This window comes from Toxorhynchites rutilus, chromosome 3 (assembly GCF_029784135.1).
Source record: "Toxorhynchites rutilus septentrionalis strain SRP chromosome 3, ASM2978413v1, whole genome shotgun sequence".
Taxonomy (NCBI): Eukaryota; Metazoa; Arthropoda; class Insecta; order Diptera; family Culicidae; genus Toxorhynchites; species Toxorhynchites rutilus.
This window is the reverse complement of record NC_073746.1, coordinates 175,216,357-175,236,108: the sequence shown is the minus strand read 5'-3', so window position 1 is coordinate 175,236,108 and position 19,752 is coordinate 175,216,357. Positions and strand designations below refer to the sequence as shown.

The window sequence follows — 19,752 nt, the reverse complement described above, 5'->3', positions numbered from 1 at the left end:
TCAGCGATTTTGTCGCAATTTTCGACGACAGGCCTTCCGGAGCGTGGCGCATCTTCGACGACCTCTACACCAGAACGAAAACGTTGAAACCATCGTTGTGCGGTGGAAATGGAAACTGTATCGGGTCCATAAACTGCACAAATTTTATTGGCAGCTTGAGATGCATTTTTGCCTTTGTCATAGTAGTACTGTAAAATATGTCGGATTTTCTCTTTATTTTGCTCCATATTTGCGACACTATAACTCACGAACGACTTACCCAAACAAAACACTGTCAAGGACTATATTAAAGCGCAAAAATACCTTTCCAACAAGCTATAGTATGACTCGATACAATGAATACAACTAGAACTACGCGCTTACAACGACACCTCGCGGAAATACCGCAGTACTTTTTTGACAGCCTAATATATATACCATAGTCTCATCATTAAAGTTTATTCTACTTTGAATCAGACGAACAAATTACATACAAAATCTTTTTATATAGACTGTGGATTCAAAAAAATTCTCTGGAGTAATTTTACACTCTGAAACGTATTCCTACATTAATAACTCTGGGGCTACATCTACATACACATTATCCTCAATAAAGCAATGTTGTTCCTCAAACTTAATCGCGTTGTAATCTCATAATTTCGTCAGACAATCTGGTTTCATGAAATTTTAGAGATAAAAAAAAATTAAGTACAAAGTTCAACATAATTTAAGATAAATACAAGTGCGAACCGGAGAACTACCATGACAGAAAACTTTGGCATGGAAACCACTATATTTATTACGAATAATGTAAAGAGTACAAAAATCAGGGAAAATCAGGATCATTTCAGAAAAATCAGGATAAATAGAGTGTTCGTCAGGATATCAGGGAGCGTGCTAAAAAGTGTGGGAAATCCTGAAAAATCAAGAAGGTTGGCATCTCTGGTTGTATGTAACACAACATTGCGTGCATTATTCGTTCTATCTAACAAATCAGTAAGATGTTGAAGTAATCAGATGCAAGATTTCATGCATTAATCAAACTTCATGCAAGATTTCATCAAAGCAACGAGGAAAGTTTCACCCATACATTGATCGTTCATTAATTAGGAAGAAACAGCGATTATCATGTGAAGACTTATTTAGATCGGCATAACATCGCATCACAACAATCAAACGGAATGAAATATTAATATTCTTCATGACTCATATTCATAATTCTCAATGACTCAATTCCTTCTATGCTGGATTGAGCAATATAACCAAAACGACTTGATTGTGATAGTCTGCAAACGAACATTATTTCACCGAAAAAGTTAAAAAAAAACCGATGCCTAATAATAAGAATAAGACAATGGAAAGAAATCACAATACCATAGCTATCCATTAAAAATAAACCAACTTTATGATTTCATGTGTATTTTACCTCAAAATATCACGAAATCGTAAGTATTTTCAACTTGTTTTTTCGTTTCTTCCCTATACATTTCATATCTAATGTAATCAATGACGATTCACAAATACTTCAACTACCATTCCACCCTGTTATGTGTCCCAATGATATTCATTAATCATTTCCAGAAGCTTATTGTCTTTCTTTGTTCGCTACAAACCGTTTGGTTTATGTGAGTACATATGACAAACAGTTCTTTCCAGGGCTTCTATTTAGAGGTTCAAAAGAGTTAAACTATCAGATTTCTAAACAATGAAAAGAAATACATTTATAATAACCAAGTGTTCTGAACTTCCGTCCGTGCCCCTAGGCTCAGACCCTACTACTTTTTTTTATGTTTTGATTCTCACTAACACGCAATGGTGTTCAATTCTGACGGTTCAAAAATCAAGACGAAAAGGAAAATGCTATAAAAATTGAACTTCATAGCATGCTGCCGTTGATGTTCATTCCACTCGTTTTCATTGATAGTATTGTTTCATCTTTTCTAATTCTCGCTCGAGCAGTAGGTTGTCAAAACAAGGTAGGCTGAAATTCGCCGTCGTTTGAATGTCGTGAATGTGAATATTTTCGGCACTGTTTGGGAATAAAGGGTGTGTCACATCAAATTGCATCACGGAAAAAACGCTGTAGAAATTTAATTTTTAGGAATTATATCTTCAGGTTTCGCTTATAATCAGATAAGAGTGTATAGATCACGTTGGCCATGCTTCACTGTCAATTTTTCGTAAATTTGGAAAAATGTCGTCGAATGAAAAAGAGCGTCGTGAATTAATCCTGCGCACTCATTTCGAGAATCCGGAGTTGTCACATCGGGACATCGGTAAGATGCTGGGAATTTTCCAATCGGTCAGCAGAGTACTAAAACGATACTTCGAGAACCTAACCATCGACCGGAAGGTGATGAACGGCAAAAATGGATGCTCCGTCAGTGAAAAAGATCACAAGCGCGTAGTTAAGCAGTTTAGACGTGATCCGAGAAGTTCGGTCCGGGATGTCGCCAATAAGCTGAATTTGTCAAGTTCATTCGTCCAGCGGACCAAGCAGCGGGAGGGCCTGCGTACATACAAGGTTCAGAAGGCTCCTAACCGCGACGAAAGGCAAAACATGGTGGGGTAGACGCGAGCCCGGAAGCTGTACACCGAAATGCTGAGGAAGCCGCATTGCCTGGTAATGGACGACGAAACCTACGTCAAAGCGGACTTTCGTCAGCTGCCGGGCCTGTTATTCTTCTCCGCAGAGGACAAATTCAGCGTTCCGGAGGAGATTCGCAAGCAGAAACTATCCAAGTTTACCAAAAAGTACATGGTGTGGCAAGCGATCTGCTCTTGCGGAAAGCGGAGCGCCCCCTTCGTGATGACCGGCACGGTAAACGGGCAGGTTTACCTTAAGGAGTGCCTACAGAAGCGTTTACTACCACTATTGAAGCAGCACGAGGGCCCGACCATCTTCTGGCCGGATCTCGCTTCGTTCCACTATTCAAAGGACGTGTTGGAGTGGTACGAAGCCAACGGGGTCACCTTCGTTCCAAAGGAAATGAACCCGCCCAACGCGCCGCAGCTTCGCCCAATAGAGAAATAATGGGCGATTATGAAGCAGACCCTCCGGAAGAACCCAAAAGTTGTCAAATCGGAGGCGGACTTCAAGAGAAAATGGATTTCTGTTAAAAAAAAAAACTACAACCTGACGTTGTACAGAACCTTATGGACGGGGTAAAGAGGAAGGTGCGAGCATACGGGCTTGGGCTCGAAGTATGAATAAAAAGAAAATGCCAAAAGTTGTTTAATAGTTTTTATTTTACTGTCTAAAATTTTCAAAAGAATCGGTCTACTGGGCGAATTTCTACAGCGTTTTTTCCGTGATGCAATTTGATGTGACACACCCTTTACTTATTGTAGTATTTGTAAAATGGAGAAATATCATTGAAATCTATTTTACCTACTTTTCGTAAATTGAAGGTAAACAAAATAACGAATTCTTTTCCACCAAACAATAATTTGAGTTTGTGCAAAATTAATTCTGGTCTACGAAACTACGATTTTTTTTTCGTTCAATCGATCGTTTCTCGATAGTAAATGGTCATACTGAAACTTTCCCGAAAGTAACTGCTATATAAGCTATATAATTAGAGTAATGATTAGAAAGACGCTATGAATGTTGTCGTTTATGGAAGTACTCTAGTGTAGAGGCACAAGTTCCGCATGTTTTTTCGTGCTCGAAAAAAATTAAACAAAAAAAACTATTTGTTTATTAATCTTTTAACAATAACCGAGCTAAACGAAAAAAAAAATCTAAATTAGAATAGTTACAAGCTGACGAAGTGAGGGGGTTCAAAAAAAAATGACGTACACGATTATTCTGGTTATCTGACACAAAAAAGAGAATTGTGAATCAGTAAAGATGCCGCTATGCCGTACTAGATAAGATAGAGCATCACTGAAATTGCTCGGTAAATAATGGAGTTTTAGAAAAACCCTTTCAAGGGTATATTCTTGAATATATAAACTTCAGAAATATGAAGAAAACAATTTCGATTTTTTTCAAATTTCTAGACTAGAATACCTTCTTCAACGTATTTTAGAATGTCTTTTTTTTTTAATTAATTCCAACAGTAATGAATTTCTCAAGCACTTTTCTAAACGTCTGGTTATAAGAAATAGGTTCATAGCTGTCTTACAATTGAGTATCTCAAAGACAGATTCAAATATAGTCTTTACACCATAAGGAACAACTGATAATCACATTGTGACTGATCTGAACTATAAATTTGATACAAGAAAACTTCTCAAAAAAGATGTTGGCGAGTGACAATCTAAGTGCCACGAATGCAGACGTCTCGTGGTTAGTGGGGTACCATATTTGCATTATGAAGAGGAAGGGACATGAGGAGATTTCGGAACAAATGATGTTCGCACACAAAAATCGATAGTTTTGGGACATATAATCAAAATCTAACCCAGCCACCATAGCCCGCACTGAAATTCACAGCCGGCCATTTTTGGATGTTTCATTTTCAGCTAAGTGTATTTATTAGTAATATATGATATTATGCCATTCAAAGTCTGTCAGAGTCGATGGAAATTATTCCAGCGATAAAACTGGAATATGATCATCCAAATCATAACAAAGCGAAATCCCTTAACAACAATCAACTTTCAACAAATACTGATATTTTCGATGCTGTTCTTTGTTCCGCTAATTGCTTTTTTTCTGAGTGCGTAAAATGTAAATCATTGGTAATTCCTACAAATTGGTCTGTTTGAAATTATACTCCATAAAAAATGCGCTTTTAATAACTTTTAATAACTTGGTTACGAAATAACAAATTGGTACATTGACTTATCATATGATTTCTTGAGTAAAACGACACTTATGCCATGCGAAGGTACGCCCTGCTCCAATTTATTGTTTTTCACTTTTATTATGTTCATTTGACTCCCCATCAGCCGTCTCGGTCGAGCCACTCCGTTCCATTGACTCACTTGCTGGGACATACCCGGGATAGGAACCACGGGTTGCCGTGGACCTTCTACATTCGAACCACAATCAACCGCTGATCGACACGACGGTTGCGGTTGGTTGTATGCACCAATACCATTGCACCAGCCAGCAGTCTTTTTTTTTTTTGGTGAAACGCGAGGAACCAGACGGTGGCGGGGGCCTGTGGAAACACACTCTCAGGGTCGCACTCGGTCGCGTTGTTCCCGATCATAAAACAAGGCACAATCTTGACATTTCAATTAAAATTAATCAGCGCGAGCGCCATAAAGTATGATCATCTAGATTTACAACTAGATGGTAGCACTTTTTCTCGTCCCAAAGGAGCATCTGCGTTGTGGGGACTACTCCACCTCCATCATCCGAGAGGTCGAGTGGAAATAAAAATCAAATTAAAGTTCTCACTCTTGCGGTATGTTGTGGAGATATCTTTCAAATTCAGTATAGAACAAACGTGTTGCCTGAGAAATAGGGAACTGTATACTACTGATTGTCTGAAGTTGAGAATTTGTGTGATTTTTTATGTGTTTTCAGGCTAACACCGTTTGTTTCTACCGCAATACATAGATGGGAATGCATTGAAACATTGACAAGATAAATTTTGCATGACCTTTGTTCTTCTACCGACATATAATTTTAACTACAATATTTAAAAACCCAGACGGAAGATTATACTGACTTTATGATCAAGCTTGGGCCAGCACTACCCGACGTGTGTAAAGTTTGACTCGAATGCTGGATTCAATCATTTTGTCAATACTCATAACAGTTCGAATGCATCCGAAGCACAAATTTGAAACACAAATTTTAAAAATTGCAAGCAATAATATCAGAAACAGGGTTTCGGTACAGGATAACGCTCGAATGATGAATAGTTCTCCTTCAATTTCTCAAAAAATCTAAGCGAAATTTTTTGTCGAAAGCATCTTTTTCATCCAGTTCGAAGAAATTCCAAACTACTTGGAGATTGGCTTCTATTTAATGTGCAAAGGGCATATTATCCAGAACTAATTGAAGAGTTCACTTTGCAAGCAACAGATAATATCGATTAGATTGCTATGCTCTCGAATTATTGAACACAGTTTCTCCCTCTAATATCTTTCCGTTTTTTTGTCAGACGCAAGATTAATGATTATATAATTTTTAAAAATTTCTATCTCAAAATCCACCGAAAGCATTGCTTCGATTTCTTCCACTAGATTGAGTTGACATAAAGTTTCGCAAATGTAAACAAAATACACTGCTTTGTAAACTTAAACAATTTTCAGAAACAACCCGTCTTTCAAAATGTTTTCATTTGGAAAAGTCTTTAAAATCAAAACTACAACTAAGTCAGTTCCTTAAAAAAAACACAAGCGATAGAGAAGAATTGGAACTGGAAGATAGCTGAAAATGCAAGATAACCAAACCATCCAGCGATCACCAACAATCGCAGCAATTTCCAAGCTATCTCCTAGTACATATTGGAAAACATGTTTATTTATCGCAATTTAGTTGCAATTTAAGATGTTGTTGAGCCGAGAGACGAGAGTGTGTAGAAGTAAACAACATTTGGTTGTATTCACCGAGCACCGGGGAGCATGCTAAACCTCTGAGAGTCAAACCAGTTTTCAGAGTTTCTGACTGTTTCCACCGCGAAAGATTAAAGAGCAAGCGAATTAGCTGAAATGGTTCTCCTGCACAACACAGCAGCGTTCAACTAGTTTCTGGTGGGGCTTCTCGTAAAACAAAACACACCGTGGAAGGGTCAACAATCGTAACAACCGCGTCCCAGGTACAGCTGGGACAGTCGAAAAAGCGAGGTAGCTTCCAGCTGCTACTGGAAGGTTTTGCAAAAGTATGAAAGTGTAACCAGACGAATCCTAGAAATGACATTTTAACGACTTTGGCATGATGGATGACAGACTACCGATGGGGGAAAGGATTGACCTTGCAGTGTAAGTTCCAGCTCAATGATTATCGTTGAAAGTGGCAACGAATGGAACGAAAACAAAGTTTAAAACCTGGCCAATCGCAAATATATCCGATTAAGAATTATATAATTCGTTCGAGCGGAATATAAACAAAGTAGATTGCCAAACAATCACAGTTAAATTGATTTAAATTCAAGACTTTACCAAATACTCATATGAAATGGAATAATGTTGTTACTTGACCTTTTCTGTATTCTAGTTCCATCAAGATTTTCAAATAAGTTGTCATGAGTCATTTCCAAACATGATGGTAACCAAAATCGTTTTAGTGCATGATATTACAGGTCTGGAATGTAGCTACATTTGCACTTGGGCAAATCATAGACAATTTTCTGCAATATTAAATAAACATACGCAGAGATATTGGAGGTGATGATTTGATTCAGTCATCAACAATGGGATGCATGGAAGATTGTCATTGAAACTAAATTGAAATTAAATTACATTTCCACATAAGCGACTCAGGGGCTAGATTTTAGAAAACTATTCCATAGTGATTCTAATAGAATATTTGTTGAGTCCGAAAGAGCAAAACTGCTCGTTTTAAAACGAGAGATGTCAAAACATTTATTGCACACTCTACGGAGAAGGTCGGAGAACTTCAACTGCGTAGAGAAACAAGACATTTCCGGATACTGGAAACGAGCGAAAGAGAATTGATTTGATAATTGCAAAAGTCGTTAAAGCAAATCAATCATGGGAAAGTCCTCGCAGAGAAAAGCTCCCAAATCATCTTAAATTTTGAATGATGAAACCGATCTGCGTGCGGATTAGAACAAAATGATTAGAGGTAAAGCATGTTTTCAGCCTCTTGATTGCGATGATTTTTTTTGGAAAAAAAAATTGCTTTTTTGGCACTAGTCGTGCTGCGACTTTTCTAATGACCAAAATATCAACCAAAATATGACGAATGGTCTCGTGAGATATATTGAATTAACGGGCTAGCTCTCTCAAACTTAAATGATAATTTCCGAGCACCATTCCTTTTATTTTTTCGATGTTTTTATCAGTTGAAGAGATGAATGGTCGTCCTTGACGTGGCAAATCGTTCATCTCGCCTCGGCAGTTTTTAAATCTATATATATATATAAAAATGGATTTCTGTGTGTCTGTCTGTCCGATTCCTACGGCCTGGGAAACTACTGAACCGATCGACATGAAAATTGGTATGTAGGAGTTTTTGGGGTCGGGGAATGTTCTTATGATAGTACGAGATCCCTCACCCTTCTCTAAAGGGGGGCTGTCATGCAAATGAAACACAAATTTCTACATTATTCGAGAATTAATCAAGAAAATGAAACGAAATTCGGCATGTGCAATAAATGACTCTATAGTGGTTAGATACTCCTCCCTCCTCTCTTAGGGGGGCTGCCATACAAATGAAACACAAATTTCTGCATAACTGTAGAATTAATCAACCAAATTAAACCAAATTTGGCATGTGGAGGTTTCAGGGTACAAAAAATGTATTTACGGTGATTAGACACTCCACCCCCTCTCTAAGGGGAGCGAGGAAGGAGGCTGCCATACAAATGAAACACGAATTTCTACATTACACGTGAATTAATCAAAAAAATGGAACGACATTTGGCATGTGATGTGGAGGTTCTAGGGTGCAATAAATGATTCTATGGTGGTTGGAAACTTCTCCCCATCTTTAAGGGAGGGCTGCCATACAAATGAAACACAAATTTCTAGATTACTCGAGAATTAATCAAGTAAATGAAATCAAATGAGGCATGTGGAGGTTTTAGAATGCAATAAATGTTTCTATGGTGATTAGACACTCCCCTCTCTCTAAGGGGGAGCTGCCATACAAATGAAACACAAATTTATGCATAACTCGAAAACTAATCAAGCAAATGGAGCCAAATTCGGCATGCGAAGGTTATAGGGGACACGAAACGTTTCTATGGTGAATAGACACTCCTCCCCTCTCTCCGAAAGGGAGGGGCTGCCATACAAATGAAGCATACAATTCTGTATAATTCAAGAACTAATCATGCAAACGGAACCAAATCCGGCATGTGGAAGTTTTAGGGGGTAAGAAACATTTCTAAAGTTATTCAACACTCTATGTGGAGGTTTTAGGATGCAATAAATGTTGCCCCTTGGACTGTCATAGGAATGAAACACACATTTCTGCATAACTCGAGAACTAATCAAGCAAATGGAACCAAATTTGGCATTTGGAGGTTGTAGGGAGCAATAAATGTTTTATGGTGGTTTGACACTCCTTTCTCCTCTGGAACGGAAGGAAGTACCATAAAAAACCACAGTAAATAAATAAATAAATAATTTACAAAATAAAATTACTACCATACAAATGAAACACAAATTTCTGCATAACTCGAGAACTAAGCAAGCAAACGGAACCAAAATTGGCATGTGGAGGTTCTAGGAGACAAGTAATGTTTTTTATTGTGGTACGATTTTCATCCCCCTCTCTAAGGGAAGGGCTTCCATACAAATGAAACACAAGTTTTTGCATAACTCGAGAACAAATCAAGCAACTCTAGGAAAAAACGTCCGATTTCAGATGTCATAATTTCATTATATTTTATGTATCAAACATGTATTCCATGTGAGGGAGAAACATGCTATTGTAAGTGATTGAAAAATCTCGAACGAGAATTGAGTCTGAAAATAATTTGATATTATAAGGACGAGTTCTGGTAGAAGTACTAGGAAATTTATAGTAAAAGTACAACCAAACTGTTATTAAAGAGTTTAATAATGGAATTTTCCAAACATATCCAAATAAATATGCAACAGATAGCCTACCGTAATCCTAGGTCAAAAGTGTTCATTACAAGAAGCAGATCGCATCGTTTACGTGCAACTATGAAACTTCGGATATTATTTTAGAATATCTCGGAATTTTAGAATTTTAGCAGAACGGAAAAAGGTCGGTTTGGTGCCACCAAGATGGTTTTTGTGGTTTGGTAGAATCAATAGAAGATGCAGTTGCAGTTCATGAATAATTCACTATTGCCCTCGCGAGAACAATACACATGCTGGCCATACGTCACAATTTGTTTTCTCATGTCAATGCACTGCAATAAGCTATAGCTATCAAACGTAGTGGTATTTTCCTCAGTTGGTAATACTCGTTTGCTGTGCAAGAGAGCAAACTGTTTTTTTTATGAAAATAGTTCATTTTTCTTCATTAGAAAAAAAGGGTCTTTCAGATTAAACACTCAAGCAAATAAATCGAATAGCCTCCCTTCATTTTTTTTTCGCTCCGTTGATGGTAACACTGCATTCCCCACTTCGGGACGATAATATTCAGCTACTCCTTCAATCTGACCGGTTGTTTTTAGTGTCAAGATGTACAATTTACTAGAACATGTATTTTTAGTGGAATCGTGTTACTCGAGCAACCGAAACCTTAATAAAACTTTGGCCTTTATGGTAAAAATTTCAACATTTCTCGTCGTCGATTACTTCCTCTGAGGGTACGTGAAGGATCGTTGCTATGTTAATAAGCCACAAAATTTGGAGGAACTTAAAGAAAAAATAACTCGGTATTTCCCCTTCAAGAGCAGAAAGAGAGAAGGTGCATCAGCTTTGGTAAGCAGAGCATTGTAAATCGTTATCCACCATTAATTACTTTGCTCCCAAACAACAAAGTAATTTCTATGCGATTTAATCGCCGAAATTAAACCAAATATCTGTTCGCCTATTCTAGAATATATGAACAGACGTTCAAACTCATGCTTTATCCGAGATATCGAATAGACTAAATTTCAAGAGAAATTCCTCAAATACGAAGCGCACAGAACTGCGACTAAAGGGTGTGTCACATCAAATTGCATCACGGAAAAAACGCTGTAGAAATTCGCCCAGTAGACCGATCCTTTTGAAAATTTTAGACAGTAAAATAAAAACTATTAAACAACTTTTGGCATTTTCTTTTTAATCACAAGCCCGTATGCTCGCACCTTCCTCTTTACCCCGTCCATAAGGTTCTGTACAACGTCAGGTTGTAGTTTTTTTTGAACAGAAATCCATTTTCTCTTGAAGTCCGCCTCCGATTTGACAACTTTTGGGTTCTTCCGGAGGGCCTGCTTCATAATCGCCCAATATTTCTCTATTGGGCGAAGCTCCGGCGCGTTGGGCGGGTTCATTTCCTTTGGCACGAAGGTGACCCCGTTGGCTTCGTACCACTCCAACACGTCCTTTGAATAGTGGCACGAAGCGAGATCCGGCTAGAAGATGGTCGGGCCCTCGTGCTGCTTCAATAGTGGTAGTAAGCGCTTCTGTAGGCACTCATCACGAAGGGGTCATCACGAAGGGGGCGCTCCGCTTTCCGCAAGAGCAGATCGCTTGCCACACCATGTACTTTTTGGCAAACTTGGATAGTTTCTGCTTGCGAATCTCCTCCGGAACGCTGAATTTGTCCTCTGCGGAGAAGAACAACAGGCCCGGCAGCTGACGAAAGTCCACTTTGACGTAGGTTTCGTCGTCGATTACCAGGCAATGCGGCTTCGTCAGCATTTCGGTGTACAGCTTCCGGGCTCGCGTCTTCCCCACCATGTTTTGCCTTTCGTCGCGGTTAGGAGCCTTCTGAACCTTGTATGTACGCAGGCCCTCCCGCTGCTTGGTTCGCTGGACGAATGAACTTGACAAATTCAGCTTATTGGCGACATCCCGGACCGAACTTCTCGGATCACGTCTAAACTGCTTAACTACGCGCTTGTGATCTTTTTCACTGACGGAGCATCCATTTTTGCCGTTCTTCACCTTCCGGTCGATGGTTAGGTTCTCGAAGTATCGTTTTAGTACTCTGCTGACCGTGGATTGGACGATTCCGTGGATTGGACGAGCATCCTACCGATGTCCCGATGTGACAACTCCGGATTCTCGAAATGAGTGTACAAGATTAATTCACGACGCTCTTTTTCGTTCGACGACATTTTTCCAAATTTACGAAAAATTGACAGTGAAGCATGGCCAACGTGATCTATACACTCTTATCTGATTATAAAACCAAAGCTGAAGATATAATTCCTAAAAATTAAATTTCTACAGCGTTTTTTCCGTGATGCAATTTGATGTGACACACCCTTTAGGTGGCTACCGAATAAGCGAAGCACATCAAATTGCACCTCGGAAAAAAACACTGTAGAAAATTACCTTGTTGACCGATGCTTTTCAAACTTTCAAACAATAAAATATAACCCATCAGTAAACTTTTGGCATATTTATTTCATTCAACGTCAATATCATAACAGTATGCTCTCACTTTAGATTTAGCTCCACTCATAAGGTTCTGTACAACATCTGGCTGCAGCTTCTTCTTTACGGAAACCCACTTTTTCTTCATGTCTTCCTCAGATTCGACCTCCTCAGGATGCTTCCGTAGTGCCTGCTTCATAATAGCCCAGTATTTTTCGATGGGTCTAAATGGTTAATACGTTTGGAGGTTCATGTTATTGGGTACGAAAGTGAACCCGTTGGCTTCGTACCACTCCAGGACATCCTTGGAATAGTGGCACGGAGCTAGATCCGGCCAGAAGATCGTAGGGCCCTGGTGTTGCTTCAACAGAGGAAGCAGACGCTTCTGTTACAAAGTTTTAGACATTAGTATAGTTGTCGTAATCGGAAAAAATGGAAACAAATAAATATATCAGAAACGAAAAGAGTTATTCTATGGATTTTTTTATACGTTTTGTAATAATGGAATTTGCTTGTTTGGATGAACTTCAGGCAATCAATTTCGATCTTGATATTCTCGTTGAATCCATATTATTAAATCAATCCACGTTATCGCAGCAAATGGTTATCAACATTTTGTCTAAGCATCAAACGGTATGCGTGGAAGTTCAGTGAGCTGATGATATGAAGGGATATGTCCCAATGCCAATGCCTTTGAGTGCGGAGGAGCGCGAGCGAATTTTGTATCTCGGGAACATATTGGGGGTACATATTGATTAAGTCTAGATTCCCATCGCTTATTGTTCATCCATTTTTCGATTAATTTTAAAAATGTCACTCATTCGCCTTTTGGCATACTTTGCTCCGCACTCAAATGGTTAAATGACCGAGCCAATGCGTTTTATTCGTACCCGCTTTTGTACCAAACATTTCCCGTAGTGCAGAAATACATGCGGATTCAAAAGTACCCCGGGATTGCATGAGTCAATCACTTAATATTTTTGTACTATAGAAGCTTTGAAACTGAAAGTTCATTCGCGTCAGCGATTCTCATAGCTGGGGAGATTCTGAGGATTACTCCGCGGTAGATGGCGCAAGGCAATCCTCATGAGCTTCCGCTGGACAGCTTCCACACGTAGAATACCGTTTTGGTAGTAAGGTGCCCAAACGATAGATGCGTACTCCAGTAATGAGAGAACCAGGGCACAGTATAAAGCATTCATGCAATAAATGTCCTTGGTCGAGCGAAGTATGAAGCCAAGTGCTTTAGATGCTTTAGAAATTATGTATGCGCTATTACAATTTAGTTCATTTGGAATAGGATTGATTTGACATAGACCTAATTGGCTTGTTTTATCGAAAATAAGTTGCAGTGTTTCATTTCGCCTACAATCGGGAGTAAGATAGATTCGTTGTCCTCGTCTACAATGAAATCAATTGTATTTTGGTTAAAGTCCCTGTAAATATGGGTTTCAATTCAAGGGTCGAGTTTATCAATAAATGACTTTGCAATATTTTAAAATTTCTCATAAGAATGTTTTTTGGCAAAACTAGGAGGGAAATAGATAGACACGAAAATATGCCTTTGGTCATTAATGCATTCACTCACAAATCATCAAATTCTTTATGTTGTTCACTAGGAATACGAACCGCGTTTAACAAGGCCTCATGTATCAACTTTCAAAAAATTATGTAAACAGCTAGGGTCTCTCTGGTCTCGACACTTCGAAAACAAAGAACCCTCAACACCTTTAAACTTGTACAATTCATTCACCTCTAGCTCTGGAAAGGGTCCATGTTAGAAAACTTCACCCTAACTCCTCTCCATGTCTTGAGAAAGACAATTCATTCCCACTCGACGCTCGTCAGCAAACGGTATTCACTCCACAAAAAGCAAACGAGAGAAGTGAAGTGAAGACACAATTCTGTATCTTCTACCCTCCCCATTATATAGTCGTCGTTCTTCCGATGCAACGTGACATCGAGAAAGACATTATATCATGTAAGCTAACTCTCGAATTGAATGGAATGGAAGAATGCTGCTTATTATAGGGGGTCTCCGTAGCCACATTGGTTGCGCGTTCGCCTAGTAAGCGATCGATCGTGAGTTCAAAACTCAGGGCCCTCATTGACCATCTTTGTGTTGTTACAGAATAGCTACGTCCACGCAACAATCATCAGCGATGGAGATCGATCCACGGTCGAAGTAAGATCGATTCATCCATACAACTGCTCTGCTCTGCAATACACATCGGGCTGCTGTTCTATAAATAACTCAACAATGATCAATCAACTGTCTCCGCTGTCCGGTGGTCCAACTGGATAATGGAAGAACAGAAAGAATGTTCTTACCATATGTAAATGGTATAGAAGGAATACTGGCGAATGACAACTGTGTAATGTGCTAATTATAGATATGATAACCATGTGACATGTACACGATTAAAATTCGGCTCTGTTACATCTAAAATGCTAATGAGCCTTGAATAAATAAATGGGATAAAAAAAATGCTGCTTATTACATTGAAAAACATGCGAGCTGTTTTGTTCTTTCCATTGATTACTTGTTTTGCTATTTCCCCTATAGATGTCTCGGACAAATACATAGGTGGGGACAGTCTTCCTAAAAACACTTAGGGGAGATGGGGGTAAGACGGACATGTTAAGGAAAACTTCAGTTATATCTTTGGAAATTCACGTTTTCCAAAACTCAAAAGCAGTTTCTTACAGATCAATATACTGGTTTTCGAAATAATTGGCCAAGTTTTTCATAAAAATTTGTTTTTCCATGTTTTTTACTGAAATTAAAACAAGCCGAAAAGTAGAACATTTTTATCGATGCGGGTATAATGGACATGTGGGGGGGATATGGACTAGTCAATATTATACGAAGCGTAGAAGTTTATCGCTCGCGAGAGGAATAATTTCGCTCTTTTCAGTGTTTGTGCGTCCAGAAACCTAATATCCCTAATACCATACCTAATATCGCTTCTCTGTCAACTCACAAACCGAAATATAACCATCAGCGAATTCAATTTTGCAATTAAACCACTCAAAATGCTTAATATCGAAGCCGCAAAAACTACAAAAACACGCGGAATCATGTTTGATTTTCGGTTTTTGTTTCCCTATTCCACTTTTGATCAGTATTCATTCTCATAGGATAGGAATCTAGAATAGCATGCAAAATAATGCAACTATACAAATCAACCACCGGTCCATCATACCCCAACTGTCCGTCTTACCCGCGGTTCCCCTACACATGTGCACGCGATGTTCAAATTACATGTTTTTGTTGTACACGAACATGCTTTTCGCTACTGTTCAATGTTCATCCAAAACACGCCCAATGATGCACAAACATAAACATGTACAGATAACACGCGTTTCTCACATCATGAACAAACACAGTGTTTATAATTCAAACTTATCATGTACAAAACATACCACCCGTTGTCGCAGTATTCATTGCCCTTTGTTTCCTTTCATGCACGGAAAAAAAATCTCTCCTAAAACATTTCTTTGTAGAATACTTTTTCACAGAAACTAACTACAAATTTAGTCTGATAATTCATTTTCCCCTTGTTTTTTCCAAAAAAGACTTCTTTCAAAAAAATCAAAACTTTCGAACTAGTGAACCAATTCAGATGATCGTCATATCAAATTGAAATAAATATCTTCTTTGAAAAAAAATTACACTTACTGAAAGGTTGGGCAAACCTTTTTTTGTGCGGGGGATAGGAACCGCAAAAAAAATCGTGCAAAACTTTAATAAATCGTGTTCGGTACACATTTTGAAAAACAACTTTTTTTGTGCGGTAGATAGGGACCGCATAACAAAAGTTTCCCCCAAGAAAATAACTCAAATCCACACCGTTCACTGTTCAATTTCCGTTGGTTTCCCTGCTTTGCGATGGGACAGTTTGCCTTTTCGGTTGAGCGTGGCTGTTTTGTGCTTTTGGTTGCATGTCGAAACGTGTTGCTATTAGAAATCATGTCATGCAAAAACTTAGAAACACTTAGAGCATTTGATGGGAGGAGGGGAATGAATTCAAAAGTGAATAATTGAGACGCAAATATGGTTTTTTCGCACTGAAATGTGTATAAACCATCGAAAAAAGAACTAAATGGACGATAACTTCGTCGTTCTTTTCATATACCGCACAAAAAAAACCGCACAAGAACAGAAAATCGCACAAAAAAATTCGCACAAAAACAGGTTTTACTGTAATTGAAAAAGTTTTCGGCCATTTTCTTTTTTTATCATCAATATTTATCTCATAGCACTCCCCTATCCCCATCTACCGCATAAAACATTTATTTTTTTTTCAAATACTATTTTTTAAAGCTACTGGTGAAGTTTCGTGCAAAATTTTGTTGCGATCCCTATCCCTCGCACAAAAATAGGATTGCCTGTACTCATTATAACTTCTAATTTTCGACTATCATGTTATACGCTGAGACTTGAATCAATTTCGATGATTAGAACAAAATCCAAAAAAAAAAAAAAAGAACGTCCCAAGAGGAACTTCTCCGTTGAGTATTGCTTGCGTCATTGTTATTAGCAATTAGTTCAGATTTCTATGCCAAATAGTACGCCTTAAATACATTCTGAGTGGAAAGCTCTAGAATACGCGTGACAACAGAGCAAGAAATTTATTTGACGAAAAATTCCCCCGACCAGAACGGGAATCGAATCCGAACCCCCGGAATGTCAGTTTTGACGCTAACCACTCGCCCATGGGAGCACAGAAGAAGACTAGCTAATTGGCTTTAATTTTATATGTCGAATGTTTGCTAAAAGGCAATTATGGAAAAAAAGGAAAGTTTGATTTTTTAGACCCTACAACGGAAATGGGTAGCCTCGTGGAAAAATAAAAAAAAATACGGGTTCTATATTTTGCAATAAGGAACGAAACCATCAATTTTCACGAAAATCAGAGAACCAGTATCGATTTGGCATGGAATGGCTGATATATTATGTAAAAAAGTTTCAGATTTTAAAAGATTATGTAACTAGTTGGAGTTTTTTTCTGGTCCTGACACTAAGAAAACCAAAAAAAGATAATGTGTTTTCTACCGCGTAGCGATTGTTTTGTTTTTTCGATTTTATATAAAATTTGAAAAAAAAAAAACAAATCATATAGCCACCATTTTGCCAGTTTTTGCAATTTTGGAAAATCGCGTTAGAGAATACATTTTAAGTGTACCTTTTTACATATTACGGAACTTTTATCTCGGGATTTATACGGCCGATTTAGATAAAAAATTCAGCTAAATCGGCCGCATAATTCCCGAGATAAATGTTCCGTCAGGCCTCTTAATACCTATGATATAAGCAGTTCTTTTTTGTTTGTGACTTTTGTGACTTTTGTGAGTCGACTGTGGTAGAGTTTCGAACAAATCTGCGCTGAACTGTCCATTCAGCAATACATGGAAATTCTTCAGTATTCAATATTATTCTTTGTCGTAACAATGTTAGTCATGAACGTGGGCAGAACCTACCCATTACTGTCGTCTTGCGTGGGCTAATTGTCCCGGAGCGGGTTTCTTCCTACGCACCCTTGGAATCCTGACCGTAAAGCTATGTAATTAATCAAGCCCTAGAATACGCTGTTGTGGGTCGACTCCTGTTCGTTTCTTACGCTCAATTATCGATATACGACAATTCCATCAATTGTATATGCCGTTCTTGGGCAAATGCAATTTTTATGCATTTTATATGGGGTTCGTTACAGAAAACTCATAAATTCCATAATGTTAGATACGTAAAAATGAATTTGATTGTCAGGTAACCAAATTATTTTCTATCATATTCAAAACGTTACGTTTTCATCATTTATGTCTGTATGTCGAATTATGATTGAAATTCGAATAAATCCTATATACTCGAATAGGTTTGAAGATAGCGTTGCATTTGTGTATTGAAAACCATTCCTTTATTTTTTTTTTCATTTGTCATGAGAGCCAACAACAAGTTAACAAAAAAACAATAAAACAAATCAAACTAAACTAAAGCTCTCCTGCCGGAATAATCAGCTGAGACAAACAAATTTATAAAAAACATCACACTGTTGAGAGAAAGCACACATGATCCAAAACAAAAAAAAAAACAACGAGAGTGAATGAAAACTAAGGTCACAAGGCAAAGTATCCATACCCCAATCCCCTTCATCTAAGTTCCATTTTTTTCGCATGAAGTTTCTGTGCTGAACTTGTGCCGTTTCGCTAACAGTGTGCGGTAAATATAATCGTATGCGCCATTCTGAGCTAGGATGCTGGGTACAACACAACAAGCTGGACCCTAAGACTAAGGCAAAAGCTGCTGCCGTTAGTGCAAAAGAAATGTCGCGTTTGTTGAACTTCGCTTCGTCTGCTGGCGTCTTCTTTTTACACAGTCTTGTCTTCAATCGCTAGTTCAAGCGCGGTATCGCGCTGGAAAAAGCGTTTTAGTAGCAAAAAAAAAACTTGCTTTGTGATGAGATGCGAAATTACTCCCGTCATGTTTTCTAATAAATTGCGATCATCGTTTTCTCACTCACCATTCATCACCATGGCTGCTGTTCGCCACAATCCGAGCAGCGAAAAAAAATATTCGCGGAAGTCTCTCAATCAGCTAAATCCACAAAACAGCTGCAGCCAACAAAGCCCTGTTCAACGATGGTTGGTTTGCTAGAATCTGCCTCGCGTTCACACCTTCGCGAAATTAAGTAACTCTTTGCCCGAATCTTTCAGATCTTGCACTGTATTTCACCACTTGCACTTGCAATGTAGGATTATTGCATTGAAAATATTGGAATGGGATCACTTGTTTTCAGAATATTTTAATTCACGATAAAATGCACTTTGAGAACAGTTGAATTTCACACTGAGAAACAATACTCCTATTGATCCGTTTACGCGCCAAGGTGAAAGACTTTCCTTCTTTGCATTCACCCAATTTTTAGACGAATTTTCTCCAATATCTATAAGCTCGAATGTTGCAGCTATAAAGCTTTATTTTCCTCATAAAACACCTTCTCCTGTTCTTCTTCTTCGTCTTCGTTGTGGTTTTCCCCGTTCTGCGTCAATACACACAAACACAAATATCTACTACCTAAAAGGAAAGCACTTGTGCACGACTCCAAGTCTCGAGAAAGACTGAATTGGAAGGTATTTCTCGTGCTCACGATATACTGCAAAAATCTGCAAGATCTACCGGATCCGTTGCATTTGGCGAAGGGAACCGCTGCTGCTGCTGCTGCAGTGTAGGCGAAACTGCAACCCATCCACAGAGTCACTCTCCGAAATAACGATGCAAAAAAAAGCTGACTCCAAAGTGCAAAACACTTCGCCCGGTGTTCCCGCGAATACACCGCTCCACACCTTGAGTCGATACGCCAAGATCAAACTCACCTGGTAGCGATGGAAATTGCATAGCGCATTACGCAAATACTCTCTCTGTGTAGTTGTCTCGCAAGAGCATTGAGAGTCCCGGGAGCGTGCAGCGTGTTGCCATAAAAAATTGATCAAAACATTGCAATTTTATGGCGGGCGACCTTGCTGGACGAACACGCGAGTGTTTGCCGCTGTGGTGGTGTGCTGGAACTCAGTGCTGGGGCCCTTGTATTTGGGGTGGTTGTTAGAAGTCGATCCGTTGATCTGCTACGGACTGTTAATTTGCTGATCATTTTGAACGAAAACTAGAAA

The 19,752-nt window shown here is 38.6% G+C and overlaps 1 protein-coding gene across 3 annotated transcripts in view; it reads right to left on the bottom strand.

Annotated features, from left to right (window-relative positions):
• The window catches only part of LOC129775912 (uncharacterized), a 580,006-nt gene extending 560,717 nt beyond the window's left edge, over window positions 1–19,289 (bottom strand). Inside the window, exon 1 of one of the 3 annotated variants that reach the window (XM_055781160.1) lies at window positions 18,606–19,289. In XM_055781160.1, the coding sequence (XP_055637135.1) occupies window positions 18,606–18,608 (3 nt within the window). In that variant the 5' untranslated portion in view covers window positions 18,609–19,289. The remainder of the gene's footprint in view (window positions 1–18,605) is intronic. The other 2 variants (XM_055781159.1, XM_055781161.1) reach the window with 2 other exon arrangements.
• Between the last annotated feature and the right edge of the window lie 463 nt (window positions 19,290–19,752).